This window comes from Anomalospiza imberbis, chromosome Z (genome assembly GCF_031753505.1).
Source record: "Anomalospiza imberbis isolate Cuckoo-Finch-1a 21T00152 chromosome Z, ASM3175350v1, whole genome shotgun sequence".
NCBI lineage: Eukaryota > Metazoa > Chordata > Aves > Passeriformes > Viduidae > Anomalospiza > Anomalospiza imberbis.
In genome coordinates this window covers 16,693,603-16,709,128 of record NC_089721.1, presented here as the reverse complement: position 1 = coordinate 16,709,128, position 15,526 = coordinate 16,693,603, and the positions used below count along the sequence as shown (strand labels likewise).

Below are 15,526 nucleotides of genomic sequence, written 5' to 3'. Positions count from 1 at the left end.
GGCACAGCACAGCACGGCACAGCACAGCACAGCACAGCACGGCACAGCACGGCACAGCACAGCACAGCAGAGCACGGCACGGCACAGCACGGCACAGCACGGCACAGCACAGCACAGCACAGCACGGCACAGCACAGCACGGCACAGCACAGCACAGCATGGCACAGCACAGCACAGCACAGCACAGCACGGCACAGCACAGCACGGCACAGCACAGCACAGCACAGCACAGCACGGCACAGCACAGCACAGCACGGCACAGCACAGCACGGCACAGCACAGCACAGCACGGCACAGCACAGCACAGCACAGCACAGCAGAGCAGAGCACGGCACAGCACAGCACAGCAGAGCACGGCACAGCACAGCACAGCACAGCACGGCACAGCACGGCACAGCACAGCACGGCACGGCACAGCACGGCACGGCACAGCACAGCACAGCACAGCACGGCACAGCACGGCACAGCACAGCACAGCACGGCACAGCACGGCACGGCACAGCACAGCACAGCACAGCACGGCACAGCACGGCACGGCACAGCACAGCACAGCACAGCACGGCACAGCACGGCACAGCACAGCACAGCACGGCACAGCACAGCACAGCACGGCACAGCACGGCACAGCACAGCACAGCACAGCACGGCACGGCACAGCACAGCACAGCACGGCACAGCACGGCACAGCACGGCACGGCACAGCACAGCACGGCACAGCACGGCACAGCACAGCACAGCACGGCACAGCACAGCACAGCACGGCACAGCACGGCACAGCACAGCACAGCACGGCACGGCACAGCACGGCACAGCACATCACAGCACAGCACAGCACAGCACAGCACGGCACAGCACAGCACAGCACAGCACAGCACAGCACAGCACAGCACGGCACAGCACGGCACGGCACAGCACAGCACAGCACGGCACAGCACGGCACAGCACATCACAGCACAGCACGGCACAGCACGGCACAGCACATCACAGCACAGCACAGCACAGCACAGCACGGCACAGGACCGTGCCAAGAGAGGGCAGCACATGATGCTTGTAATAGCCGGCAGGCTGACTGCTCCAGCACCAGCTCCTGAAAGGTTTTAATATTTATTTTCTAGCAGTTTAGCAAGTCCCCTTGGTTTCTCTTCTTCCTCTCTCTTTGTGAGCAAAAGCCCTGAGCCTTGTTAAGGTTCTTCATCACCCGCAATCCTGAATCGTCATTCCAGATCATGGGCAGGCTCAGCACTTGCCTGTTGCCAATCAGGTCAGTATCCCAGAGCCCACTTGGCACACCATGCCCCCGGATGGGGCCTCACAATAGCCGGTCCACATGAAACAGGCCCAGTTACCGGTTCCTTGTCCCCACGGGCTGATGGACCTGCTGATAGATGTGCTGGGGTTTGCTGACAGGAAGCCTGTTCTCATGCACTGCTGCAGCCTGAATCACTGCCCTGCTCTGCCCAGATAAGTAATCACCACTGACCCAAGTGCTTTGAGAAAAAACACGAGGCTCCCGAAGATCATTTCTGGACTAAACCTGTGGCAGCACAACCCTTCCTGCTTGAACAGATGCAGCTTTTTCCCGTTTTGAGGAGATGTGTCATTGGCAAAAGAACATGCATGGCTGCACGTACACCAAAGACCCCCGGGGACCATCCCACCATGCACACTGCCTATTTCAGTACTAAGGCAACTTTCCTAAATGGAGTCACAATAATAAACTTTAAAACATACTCTGACTGTCCTTTATCATGCATTACACAAAACTCGCTATGTTCAGCCAGACGCCTGGAAAGTGTCCCTCCTTCCCTCCCCACCTTCTTCTCTCAGACACAAGTGCTTGCCAAATAGCTTTAGAGCAATAGCAGGTGTCTCTAGAGCCTGCTCAAGGCACAGGTCTTCTATCACATCCCCATTATGCTCCATTTGCTACATGTTTTTTTACTTCTCTGGAGTCTGCTGGATGTCTTCCTTAAGTGAAACTATTAACATTCTTGCATGTGTCAGAAAGCCTCTCCATTTTACTTATTTATATAAATTAATGCCATTTAGATAGATAATGCAGAGATCCACATCTGTAAATGGAAGCAAATTGAATCATTTTATGAGCTTGAAGAATAAGAGATCTTTTATCAGCCTTTAAAATTAGGTTGCCTGTAATGCAGGAAAAAGGTCAGACTCTGTGAAAGTGCACCATGTGGAATAGCTTAAATAAAAATGTCAGCGCAGAAACACCAAAAATAAACAAACACTGACAAAGTAGAAATTCCTTTAAAGGCAGTGAAATTCAGACTTGGCCACAAAAAATCAAGTAAACAGATACCTTGCACAACATGTGGCTCTAGAGAGAATCTCTAGTTAGCCCTATAATGAAAGAAAAAAAAATCTATCATTACAAAACTAAACCTCAGTCATTGGAAAAGAACAACCACAAGCTGTAGACAATGCATCCAAAAATTTATCTGAGGAGATGGCAACAAAAAACACCCGAGCCACCACAAAACAAGCAGTGTCATGAGGGATTTACCCCACACAGCTGTGGTTCTTATCTATATTAGACACAGCACTGCCAGCTCAGTCCCTGAGAATTGAGCTACCTTGCTGCTACCTTAGATCAGGAAGATATAGATACAGACCTTGGTCCATATCTACAAATGAGCAGACCTGCTAATAAACCCAAGGCTTAGGTAATTTCACAGCAATTTGTTTGGTAGTTTTGCATTGAAGCAGTGGGGCTGGGGAAGTGGGAATGTGCACAGGAAAGGTAAAGAGGGATGGGAGCTAAGGATGGTGTCAACCCCTATTTGAGCCCAAGCAGGTCCTCTCCCTCTCACCACAGAGCATCAGAAGATGTAATGGATGACTTATTCCCAGGATTGTCCTTTACTTAATAAAGACAGTACTTACAGAGAACCAGCCCTGTGTGCTGGAAGAAAGGTGAAAAATAGCAAAATCTAAACTCCTGTGTGTTCCTTTTCACCCAAAATGATTCAACACTCCCCTGCTTCCTTCTTTGCAGATCAGATGTTGGGAAACCTTGTCTGGCCCAAGAACTGTAGAAGCCTTTAATCAACTTTAAAGCCTTTGAAACAACTAAGCTCTCCAGAAAATAAAAGCAGGAGCAGAAGAGAGATGCAGTCCCTAAAGACAAGCAATAATCCAAGCATCTTTGTGAGCCAAGCTATAAAGCAAACCAAAAAAAAAATAGCTAGAGATGAAAGCAAATGCATGGAGCATGTTTGAAGGAGGTGTAAGGTCATGGGAGAGAGAAGCAGGCAGCAAAGGCAGCAAGCCATGAACACAGCTGGGTATAAGCATTTCTGGGCAGTTTACTAGTTATAAAAAAGCTTTATGTTCAAAGCAAAGACACCGTCCCCCACTGTTCAAACCTTTTTGTGTTCAGAGGATTTAGAAATATATTTTGTAAATAAAAATATCTGTAGCTCATAAGTTATTGATGCTAGCATAAATTCCTACACTAAAAGGGAACAAAACATAACCAAATAGGAAAAAGAAACAAAAACTAAAAACCCTCCCAACTCAAACCCTCTCAGCTAACTTTGTAAGACAGTAACAGAAATAAAGCACAGAGTCCATATCCAGACTTAGCAGACACTGGCTATGAGATGATTCACTGCAGAATCACACTGGGCTCATTTGGTATAATAAAGACATTTCTTACATTAGGATATAATTTGCCATGGTAACATTTTAAAAAGTCTTCTATGCTCTTTTACTTCAGAACAAAGTGTTCGGTTCAGATCAGTGATGATCTAAGTGGACATCCAGAGCATTAACTGTGATTATAATCTTATGCTCATTGTGTCTGACATCCCTAGATACTCTTGCATAATATTACTGTGACTAACAAAATTGTTGCTTCTTTGTTAAATTCCATTAGACATACAGTTGCTCATGTAGTGGTGAAAATTCTGCAGAAATTAGCCTTGGCTAGGCTATTGCATTCTAAACAGAGCAATGACAAACCCAGGAAATACAAGACTACGTTTCCAAGAAATAAGTTCTCAAAAACTTCAGTTCTATCAGGTCATACACTGAAACAATATACTAGTTGGCTCAGCAGACTCGCTACTCATCAGTGTGGGGTTAAGCAATGCCTGGAAATCAAGGCAACCTAAGAGGCTGAGGAAGATAGTGGTAGCAGACATTCAAACTCAAAAGTCTTGACCTCATTACTCAATTGAACTAGTCAATGTTAAAGCAGCATTTTTAAAATATAAACCACCATATTATAGCATAGTTTCTTTGACAGCTTGAAGTGGGAAACAAGCCCACTGCAGCCTTAGATGTTCTGTTCTGTTACTGAGCACACATTGGGCAACTCTCCCAGAATCCTCATCCCCCAGTGAATGAGCTGTGGGCTAACCTTACTCCACCCTCCTCCATGCTCCCAAAGCTCACTTGAATAACCTGAGTAATTCAGGACCCTGGGAAAGGACATCCTTAATCTGCAGTTGGGGCATCTCAGGACAGCCTGCACCCTGGTGTATTAACCTCTCAGGTAAAGTTAGATATATGACTGGTTTGAAACTGTGCCCCTTTCTGCCTGGTGAGAGCATTTTCCACACTTGTCTCTTTTAGAGCTGAAGGAAGTACAGCATAGGAATGGTCGTCGTGGAGTGTTTGAAAGGGCTGCAGGATTTCAACACCCTCAGAAGACAACAAACTTCTCAGGAGGTTGAATAGCTTTTCTTTGCAAACTTTAGAGAATAAAGTACTTTGCAAATTTTAAAGCAACATACAATTAAAGTAAGGCGCATCACAAAGCACTCACTTAGCAAATTCCAATCTTAAGTAACACAGATTTTGAGAAAAGGAAGTTGTGGGGCATGGGGCTGGGAGGTAGCGGCTTGGTAGCCACTTTGGGGCTGGGCCACAGCCTCCAGCGGGTGGGGGGTGAAGCAGTGGCTGCACCACCTACCCAGAACATGCCCTGTTCCCTGCTCTGAGCATGCACTTCGGTTGTTTTGAGCCATTAGTCTTTTCTCCAGTCTGCTACAAATGGGCAGCACTAAATAATCATGCTGTTTACTTTTCAAGTGTCCTGTTAGGGTACTGATGGGATAAATCTACAGCGTAAGTATGCACATCTGTTTCTATTCATGTATTGTATCTGTTTCTATTCATATATTCATTGAAAAATCAATATATTTTAAAAATCTTGATTCACAGAAGAACGTGTTAGTCAAACACCTGTTTGAATTTTTTTATTGTTACTCTTCGTATTAATGTCCTGAGTTCAAGAGATCTAGATAAAACAGTAGTTCTTAATTAAATAGTGAGGCAGCAGTAAAATGATTATTTACTCTTGAGAAAAAAGGCTAACAAAATAATCATTAGAAAGCCTAGTAAAAGCAGGCAAATTAGTCCAAGTTCACTGAAATAATAAAATTTTTGTCAAATACTGAGAAAAAAAATATGCAAAGTAGAAGAAAGAAAGATGTAACAGATGATATTGACAATATTTTGCTCAGAGCCTTCTTCATAAATTCTCGGACTGCAAAACACAACATGTACACGAGAAGTATTTTCAAATTAATTACAGTATTTTGGAATAAATAAGTCTAATAAACAGTATGACTAAGAACAGGTCATGCTACAAAAACAATAAAACAGTGCTTAATGATTTTTTGTCAGCTCTGTTTACAAATGTCATCCTTTGTTCACAGGACATATAAATTCCTTTAGTTATGCAAGGAGGCAAGAGTAGGTAAGAAAGGCAAGGCATTTTCCAGCCTTTCTACAGAAACACCATAAGATGTCTGTATATTTTACTTCTTCGTGCCAGGAGAGAGAAGAGGCTGCAGTTAACTACCTGTACTTGCAATAAGCTCATATTCTTAAGGGCTCAAGATTCATCTGCAGTGAGAATATGCCTTGTTTCCTGTTATTAATATGCCAGACATTAACACAGAGCAGTAGAACAAATCTTTCACTGTCTTTGCAGCAGATTGATGCAAGAGCAAAGCAACTAAGACATTAGCTTAAATTAGTATCCATTTCATCTGTTTACAAGGAGCTTTCATATAGCCTTAAATAATTTATGCTATATAAGCTGTGTGTATTTTTTTTGAGTGACCTTTAGCAGGATATCTGACTGTTTCAGAATAGCTACTAGCAAAAGATAAAGCTATTGAATAAATATTCGTAAATTACCTCTTATAATCCTAAGAAGCACGATTTTTTTATTCAAAACACTGTTTTGTGTGACCACTGAGATTTAGAGTTGCACTGCTTGCTACACAAACTACTTCCCAAACACTGTGCTGTTGAATCTTTGGTATTTTGTACTTTGACATCTAGATAAGCAAAGCTACAATCTTACAACCCAATACATGTTACAGCAAAGGTTTCTTACTCCAATTCATCAAGGGAGCATTCAAAATTAAAATCTGATAGTTCTTTGAGATAGAACTTCAGTTGACTCATTATCTTTTCTTGTGATATTTCTAATCCCTGACACCATAAGACCAAAGGATATGGTACTGTTCAACTGCAAAAAAACCCCAGACCAAACCCCGCTTTTATCACCACAGCACAATGTGTGCACTACAGTTCATCTGAGGCTGCACAGAGCATGGTCTCTGACATCTGTTCCCCCCAGCCCTTCAGAGTCATTTTAAAATGTATGATACCTAGCCCAGTATTAATACCCTAAGGTTGCTGTGTTTGCACAGATCTACTCAACCATGAGAGTTGCATTGCCTGGCACAGCTGCAATCACAAGGCATTAAAATTATCATCTTACTACTGATCTTAGCAATTACCTGTATCATGGGAGCGAGTAATGGATGATATTCCTACCCTGTAGCTCTGGCCTTGAGCTTCCATGTGTCTAAAGTCTCCTGAGAATCCAGACTGTCAGAGTGTTGGTTTACACTGAACTGTGAATGGAGGGAGCCAGTCACCTCCTCACACACTAAACTCAGCAACAAGGAACATCAATCTAAATCAACAGATACAGCACAAACGTGGCCTCGGTTTCTGGGCAAGAGCCAGGACCTTGTGGGCTCTTATGCCAGACTCTATGCAAAATGCAAAACAGAGGATCCCAGCAGTGAAGCATCCTGTAATGCCATGTGTGCTGGTGAATGACATGATGCAGCAACATAAATCACATAAACTCCTTCCTTCTCTGTGAGTAGTTCTGCACAAACTTGGTTAATTATGACACCTCACTGTGTCTGGGCTCAGGCATGTTCGCACATGGATATGCTCAGGTGTACACAAGCAGTTCAACAGCCAGTTCTCAAAGGAATTAGTGTAGTTACATAGATGCATGTATGTATATGCACATGATGTATGTGTATATCTCCATAACTGCATCCCTTCTGATGAAGCTACAGCACCTTGCAGCAGTGACAGGGACAACTCCTCTCCTTTTCTTAAAAGTCTGCATCTGGAGGTTCTCTGCTTCTGCAAACGCTAAAGAAAGTGAGTGCATTTCAACTTTCTTTAACTGTGCCTGTGCAACATATTTTCTTCTCACAGCAAGGATGCATAATATATGGCAGCTGAACAGCTCCTCATGTAAGGGAGGACAAGACAGAAGGAGACAAGAATGAAAGGACATTAGAGAGACAAAAAAGAAGTTGAAGAGGAGACCAGATACTAATACAAGTAATGGACAACTAGCTCAAAAGAAGTTCTGAACAAGCAAGAAATGAGTGTGTTGAGTAGGTTAGAACAGCACAGAGGTAATTCTGATGTAATCTTTGTGTTTAGGAATGGTATGCGTGGCTGCACCTACAAAAACTCTGATCAGATTTCAGATCTCATCAAGTTCTCAGCTCCCCTGGGGAAAAAAGTAAAATCAATAAAGTGGATTATGTTTTGAATGTGCCCTCCATAGTCATAGACTTCTTTAGGTTGGAAGGTACCTGTAAGATCATGGAGTCCAACTGTTAACCCAGTACTACCAATTTCACTACGTAACTATGTCCCCAAGAGCCACACACACTCATATCTTTTAAATACCCCCAGGCTGGTAACTTCAACACTTTTCTGGGCAGCTTAGCCCAGTGCAAGACAAGCCTTTTGGTGGAGAAATTTTTCCTAATATCCAATCTAAACCCTTCCTGTCACAACTTGAGGCCATTTCCTCTTATCCTACCATTTGTTCCTTAGGAGGAGAAGCCAACCCCCACCTGGCCACAGCCTCCTCTCAGGCAGTTGTAGAGAGTGATAAGGTCTCCCCTGAACCTCCTCTTCTCCAGGATAAACACCCCCAGCTCCCTCAGCTGCTCCTCACAGGGCCTGGGCTCCAGACCCTTCCCCAGCTCCACTGCCCTTCTCTGGACTCACTCCAGCTCCTCAGTGTCTTTCCTGCAGTGAGGGGCCAGAGCTGGACACAGCACTGGAGGTGTGGCCTCACCAGTGCCCAGCACAGGGGGACAATCCCTGCACTGCTCCTGCTGGCCACACCATTGCTGATCCAGGCCAGGATGCCATTGGCCTTCTTGGCCGCCTGGGCACACCCTGGCTCCTGCTCAGCTGCTGTCACCAGCACCTCCAGGTCCTTTTCCACAGGGAAGCTTTCCAGCCACTCTGACCCAAGGCTGTAGTGCTGCCTGGGGTAGCATGCCCAGAGAAGCTGACTTTAGTCATGGGGTGGATTGTGGTGGTGCATCCCACCGTCCCTCACCAGCCATGCTATAATCTAAGAAATGCTATTTAGTCCTCAGCCTTGACAAACAGCACCTGGGCTGAGCTCCTCTTGATTTTTTCAGACCACTGTCTGCTCCCAGGAATCAGAGCTGTCTAATAAGTACCTGCTTCATTAACAAACTGACTTGGAAACCTATTTTTCTTACCTGAATAACAACCCAAGTGGAATAATACTTTTGTGGTTGAACATTCAAACGAAGCTACCAACTCAAACTGTGGCTGTAGAAAAATGCTATGACTAAAATACTAAAGCCCACTCTCCCTATAAACAGCAGTCCAAAGTGAGACCTCTTCTATATGTATATGAAAATCTAAAATGTCTATATGGTGCGTTTAGTATAAATCAATAAAAAAATTTTACACATTTTCTCAGTTTTAATTTTTTAATGGTTCACAGTGTTAGTTTGAAAGACAAAATGCAAAAGGTAAGAAAGAGTACAACTCTTACTGCAAAATAAACCAAGTACAAGAAGCTTTCATTCCAAAGCATGTGCAAAAGGCAGCCTTACTTTCTGGAATGTATTAAGCCCACTTCTAGCATTTTGCTTTTTCTGAGAAAATAATGGGGAAGGGAAACAGAAAAATGAGGAGAGGAAAGCAGACTATCAATAGGGAAGGAAATAAAGTGGGATAAAAAAGAAGAATATACTTATCCTCCAGAACCTAAGAATTGTTAGAAGGATAACCTAGCCAAGCCACCCAGCATGAACCTCCCCTCTCTAATGATCCCGTAAAGGTTGCATTTTCACTTTTTACCTGTCTCAAACACACAACTCAGAATACGTAGCTTTCATATGGCTGCTAAACAATTCCTAGAAAGGCCCAAAATATCTCTGCATGTGTTTATTTTTGTATATTGTGATATTAAAACAAACACTGAGATTTAAGGCAAAAAAATTGCTGCGATGGAATCAGTGAGTTCTGAGCCTGGGGAGACAACAACATTGCTGTGAGTGAGAAGTCTAGAACCAACTGAAGATGCAGAAAAAAAACACTGACCTAACCAAACCTTTCCTAATTTCAGAATATGACTTACCTAAGTGAGCAAGGGCTTATAAGAGCAAACATATATTCATTTCATCTTGGAGCACTGTGGTTGAGAAAGTGATCCAACAAACATGAGAGGTGGAAATCCGTGTTGCTAGCTAAGGAACATTTACAGAAATTGTTTTCCCATCCTTTCTTGGCAACTAGAGGAACATTGTTCTAAGTTAAAGCAGCTTCCAAACTATAGAAGAAGATCCTAAATGCAAAACTTCACACTGTTTTCACCAAAACAATGCAAGTAATAGCCACTGCATCCAGGGAAAGGCTCAGCCTCCTCATTCATGCTTACAATATATTTTTAATTCTTCTACTCCTCTTCCAGCACAGAAAGGAAACACTTTCTAATCCTATTTACATTTGTCTCTCATTATTCTATCCCCATAACTCCTGTATCTTTTTTTACCCTGGAAGAAATCTGTAATTGTGCAAACTACAATCCTGTGTAAACAAGACTGATGACATCAAGCTTCTAAACACTGTAAGAATAGCTCAAAGTTTTAAAATTGCCAAATACCCCATATGTGTCAAACTGAACACCCCCTTCTAATACAATTCATTTGACTCTCTATATTTTTAAACCTGTTATTTAGCAGAGTATTTCACTAAGAGTTTTACAATAATGGCCTCGTTCTTGTTAAAAAATTAGTGTGATCGAGTGTTTCACTGCTTAATTGCTGATTTGTAAAATGGAAACTATAATTAGATATATTACTTAACAAAATCATAAAACAAATGACAAAAGTTATATCCTTCATGTAGAAATACCTAATCCTAAATCAATTACCAGAGAATATCTGGGAAGATTTTATAGACTTAGTGTTTTTTCATTACCTCCCTGAAAAATAACTTCCTAACACAGTGTTTATTCTAACACAATATGACATATTTAGTTGGTTTTTTTCAGTTCAAAATATCAATATCTCAACTGAGAAACACAGTTTTAAACTGAAACAAATTAGAAGCACAGAACAAGAAGGTAAGAAGTTATCCTTCAATAAGCAGTTTTAAGCTTTTGTTTCTCCTGTTTGTTTTTAGGAAACAAACAAAAGAAACAAAAACAAACAGCACAAAATGCTGAGGACTATTAAAACCATGAGAAAGGAAAGGAAGCAACATAGCAAGCATAACACATTTTCCAAAATAACAGATAACATAGCAAATATACTCTCATTAAAGACAAGAAACTATATGCCAAACTATTAATTCAAGAGTCAGGATACAAATAGACAACTCCTGAAATCTAGAAAATATTTGTAAAACAAGAGGAACATGATATGTAAAACCAGATGAAAAACAATCAAGGGAAATAAGAACAGGACAGTAGTTCTGCTTCATGTAACTGAAGGAACAATTCAGCAGATTCCGACTCTGTTCAAGTCTGCCCATGTTTCCCTATCAGAGCTGAGCCTTGGGAACTAGTTGTGTGGGGAGAAAGATGAGCTGCTTGCACTGCTGGATGCTCCTACAGCAAATATCAGTTTTAGCAGGTTGATACAGGAGAGCTAAGAAGAAAAAACAAAAGCTATTTCTTTTGTCTCACTACTGGCATATCTGGTAAAAAAAAAAACAAACCAAAACAAAAAAACAAACCTACAAAAACCTCAAACATCCACACTGAAAGTGAACTCTGATGTGTACACACACATTGTAAAAATTACTTCACAACTATTTGAAGGAAGAGGATGTTCCCATCCAAATTAACTGAGATCAGCCACCTTAGAACATGTGAATGCGTGTGAGCAAGGGATGTCTCACAGGAGGATTTTACGATGGAGTTCTCTCATGCTACTGACCTTTGGCCAGCCTGAACATGTCCACTGTTATGTAGGATTGTCCTGGAACATTTGGTTGAATAGGAGATAAGACACTCGACTGGCTTTTGCGTTCTTCTGTACTGTGTTCTGGCAAGCTCTCAGAAACAAGAAATTCCCTTGTTTTAACTGAATTTTTAAGATACGGATTGAACAGTGCTTTTTCACTGAAATCTTCCAGCTTTAAAACTTCTTCATCATTGTTTTCTTCATTTTTAATTGGATTCTGCTGGGATCCACACAAATCATTTGCCACCACTTCTATGGGCTGGACTTCCTTCACTGGTATCAAAGCTGAATGCATTTGACTTCTGGTAAATTGATCAGTAATTATATAAGGCATAGATGGGGGAAAACTTTTAGCAGCTTTGTTCTCTTCATTATGCAGTATCTTTTCATCTCTGTTAGTTATGCCTTTTGTATTAATATCAGTACATTCAGAAACATGGTTTTCATAATTTATTAGTAGTGATCCTTCCCGACTTTCTTCAGGAAAACAATATTCCAAAACATTTATGTCTTCAAAGTCTACAGTTTTAGTCTGAGATGACATTCTCTTCAAAAATGAATTATTCTGTCAATACAAAGAGATAAATTGGAGAGTTATAAAGGAATAGATAATGTATCAGTTTGTTTTTTTAATAAATAAATTATTGCTATTTGAGCTCTGTTTAACTAGCAATTTCAGACTTGCACTAGTAAAGAGTTCACGTGCTTTTCAGATGGGATGCAGTTACATGTGAATGAGTACTAAAAAAGGCAATGTTATTCTGTCAATTTGATAAACACTTTCATATTAGGTTTTCTGTATTTAATGAAATAGTGAATTTCAATGAAGGCTCAGAATCGGGTTTGGACTGTGTCCATCTTTTCTCATCTAACCAGACATTTCTGAGTAAAAGGTATAAATCCCATTATCCACAAATTACACGTTCATGTAAACTTGATAAACTCCACTACATTCAAATAAACATCAAAACTTTAATAAGGAATAAATATTCAAAAAATAAAAAGAACTGTTAATACAAGGATATACCAAATCTTACTATATGCTGCAATACATTTTTTGGGGGAGAAGAGAGAAGGTATGCAGGTGCGGAAACCTCAATAGCCTGTGCAAATTGAATTTACTGAAATGAACCATGTCCACCTACCACTTTGTCACTTTAAAACATTATTTCTCAATATCCTATAAAAATTAGATTAATAAACTTTATGAAGATGCATCTTCTCTATTATTTTGGAATACTACACAGAGCATTTTGTAGCACTTAAGAAGAAGAAGGAAACTCAGTAAAGGGGAGGTTTTGATTACTAAAATGACTGCCAGAAAAGGATTTATTTTCTCTCCATTTGATCCCTTTTTTAATGCATAAAATTCCAGCTATTACCACAGATGAAGAAGGTGGCCATTCCACTGCAAGGCTTTCTTCAGGATTTGGTATATCAGGCCAGCAAACCTTTTTAAACCTATAATTGAGAAAGGAATTTTAGCCAAATTATAAAAGAAATAGATTATTAAAAATCAACAAATCACCAGAAATTCCAAATACTGCTGAAGTGTCGAACTTCCAGAAAGGAAGTCTGTTATACATCAACACAATGCTTTTCAATAAAACTGTTTTCCTGTACACTGATTTTTATTACAAAAGATCTCAACAAGTTCTCTTGGGTTACAGAGACATTGCAGAAAAGCCATTGTATATTATATAATATATTAAGTGTTATTATATTACGCAATTAAATATCATATAAAATAAGAGCATGCCAAAATAAGACGGTATACAAATTCTGTTGCGATCATTTTTCAGGGTGTTTCTTCTGTGAAAATCCACCTCAGGTGGTCTTTGTTCAAGGAAAGTGACCCTAGCACTATACCACATTAGAGCTACCCTGAGTTCCTAAATGAACAGCAGATAAAGGATGCTCATTCATTTAATCACTCATTGACACTGGGCAGAGAGGCAAGGGAATGAAAACCAGTCCTTAGCTTGACTTTTCAAATGACAATTTTATCTACATAAGAATATAAACATTCTACTGCATCTCAAAGTATCCTTCAGAATACAAAAATAGTTTTTACTGTTGTAAAAATTCAGTAAACTCAACACAGGTGAAGATGTAAAAGGGATGGAAATTATTGCTTCAGTTGTACTTATTACCTGATGCTTCTCCACTTGACAACAGTATTTGTTCCAATAGCTTAGAGTGCCCCAAAATAGTTCAGATTTTTAACCTTTTCATCAGCCAAACAGCTCAGTCACTTTTCTTGTGAAAATATTTTATAACCTTAAAAAGACCCTTACAGTCATCTTTGGAATGTTACCGGATCCCCTTGCTCAGAGAAAAAAAATTAAAATCTAGGGGACAACTGTGAGATGAAAGGATTATGAATCATGTGCAGATACAGATCCATACTCAGTGATCAAGCATCCAAATGTTTTCACAGAATGCAATTTCTAGGTTTTTTCCTTACTCCTTTGCAGCTCAAGGGAGGCATCACAAACTAATGAGTCATAGTTATAGGTAAGATAAGCAACAGACACTGTGTGAAATATGTCCTAGTACCATCCTAGCATAGTAAAAATGTCTAGAAAGCTTTATTTCCTGGAATTATTAATTTTCAGAAACTGACTTTAAGTTTGCTTCCTTCACTTAAATGGCCATGGAACTGCAAAAGGCATGTACATGGCATTTCAAATAAACTGATGTAGGTGATATGTAAATCTGTTTCTCTCATTTATTTTGTTTCAATTTACTAAACTTTCTAAAATGAATACTTATTTTTGGACTACAGCGCATAAACTGCAGTCAAAGTATAACCTGTACACTTATTTACTTGTTACTTCAATTGCTTGTTTTCCATTTAGACATTGGTTTTGAACACAACATTTATAAAATAAATAAAAATTCCCATTTTACAGGCTAATTTTAAATGGTTGCATTCAGTTTTAGACAGTAGAAAATATACTCACACATGTTTTTTCAAAACGCACGTTATCCAAAGGCCTATCAGACACAAAATGCTTATCTCAACAGGTATAGCAATAAAAAAGACATCTTCTTTATCTTTAGACAAAAGCAAAGAAATAAAAACCAAAACCAATTAGTCCACATTGTCATTTCTTCAGGTATTCCCTTAGACAGCTAATTTTCAATATCCAAGTCACTTAATTAGCACAATTCTAAAGAGCTCTGTCAAGACTAGCCAAAATTACTCAGAATACTGTAGGATACCCATTCTAAGACAAGTCAAAAGATGAGTGTTTAGAATCCAACAAGCCACACTTACTGAGCCAGAAAAACAGGTCATGATTAGACTTTTCAGGATGTTTTAGGAACAGATTTATCACACTTTAAAATTTCCTTTATTTAACAGAATCACACAGTAATTTAGATTGGAGGGGATCTCTGTAGATCACTTCATGCAACTTTAAACCTAGATCAGGCTGCTTAGGGTCATACCATGCCAACCTTTGAAAGCAACCTAGGATGAATGCTCTACCACCTCTTGCTCATCTGTTATTTTACGCTCACCTAAATCTGCTGGTCTGTGCCACTTCTACCAGTTACAAAAAGATAAATAGCAAACTGAGTGCAGAAGATAGATTTTAAACCACAACACACACACACACACACACACAAAAACAGTTACTCTGACTGAAAAACTGCTCAGATTTCTGAGCTAGTTTCCAAGTGCCAGAGTACTGGAGGCATTTAGGAATATACTGAGAACATTCTTCCTGAAGTTGAAATGAGGAAATGTCTGAGCTTCTGATCTGCTGCCATTATACTTTGTCAGATCTAGCTAAAACAAGTAGTACAAAATAGGAAAAGGTATTTCCCTACACACTCACTGGCCACAACCTCTGCACATGTTGTTTAGCAGTTAAGCTTATATACCCAAACAGGTGTAACACAATGTGTGGTTATTGTCAGTCTCACAGATGGAAAAGTCTACATTTTAATGAACTGTTAAGCAT

General features: G+C 40.4%; 1 protein-coding gene across 5 annotated transcripts in view; it reads right to left on the bottom strand.

Moving 5' to 3' along the window:
- Positions 1-11,478: 11,478 nt before the first annotated feature.
- LOC137465289 (uncharacterized) overlaps positions 11,479-15,526 on the bottom strand; it is a 66,134-nt gene continuing 62,086 nt past the window's right edge. For all 5 annotated transcript variants that reach the window (XM_068177267.1, XM_068177270.1, XM_068177268.1 and 2 more), the window contains 3 exons: positions 14,519-14,612; positions 12,935-13,013; positions 11,479-12,117 (listed from right to left, as the gene is read on the bottom strand). In XM_068177267.1, the coding sequence (XP_068033368.1) occupies positions 11,518-12,117; positions 12,935-13,013; positions 14,519-14,612 (773 nt within the window). In that variant the 3' untranslated portion in view covers positions 11,479-11,517. The remainder of the gene's footprint in view (positions 12,118-12,934; positions 13,014-14,518; positions 14,613-15,526) is intronic.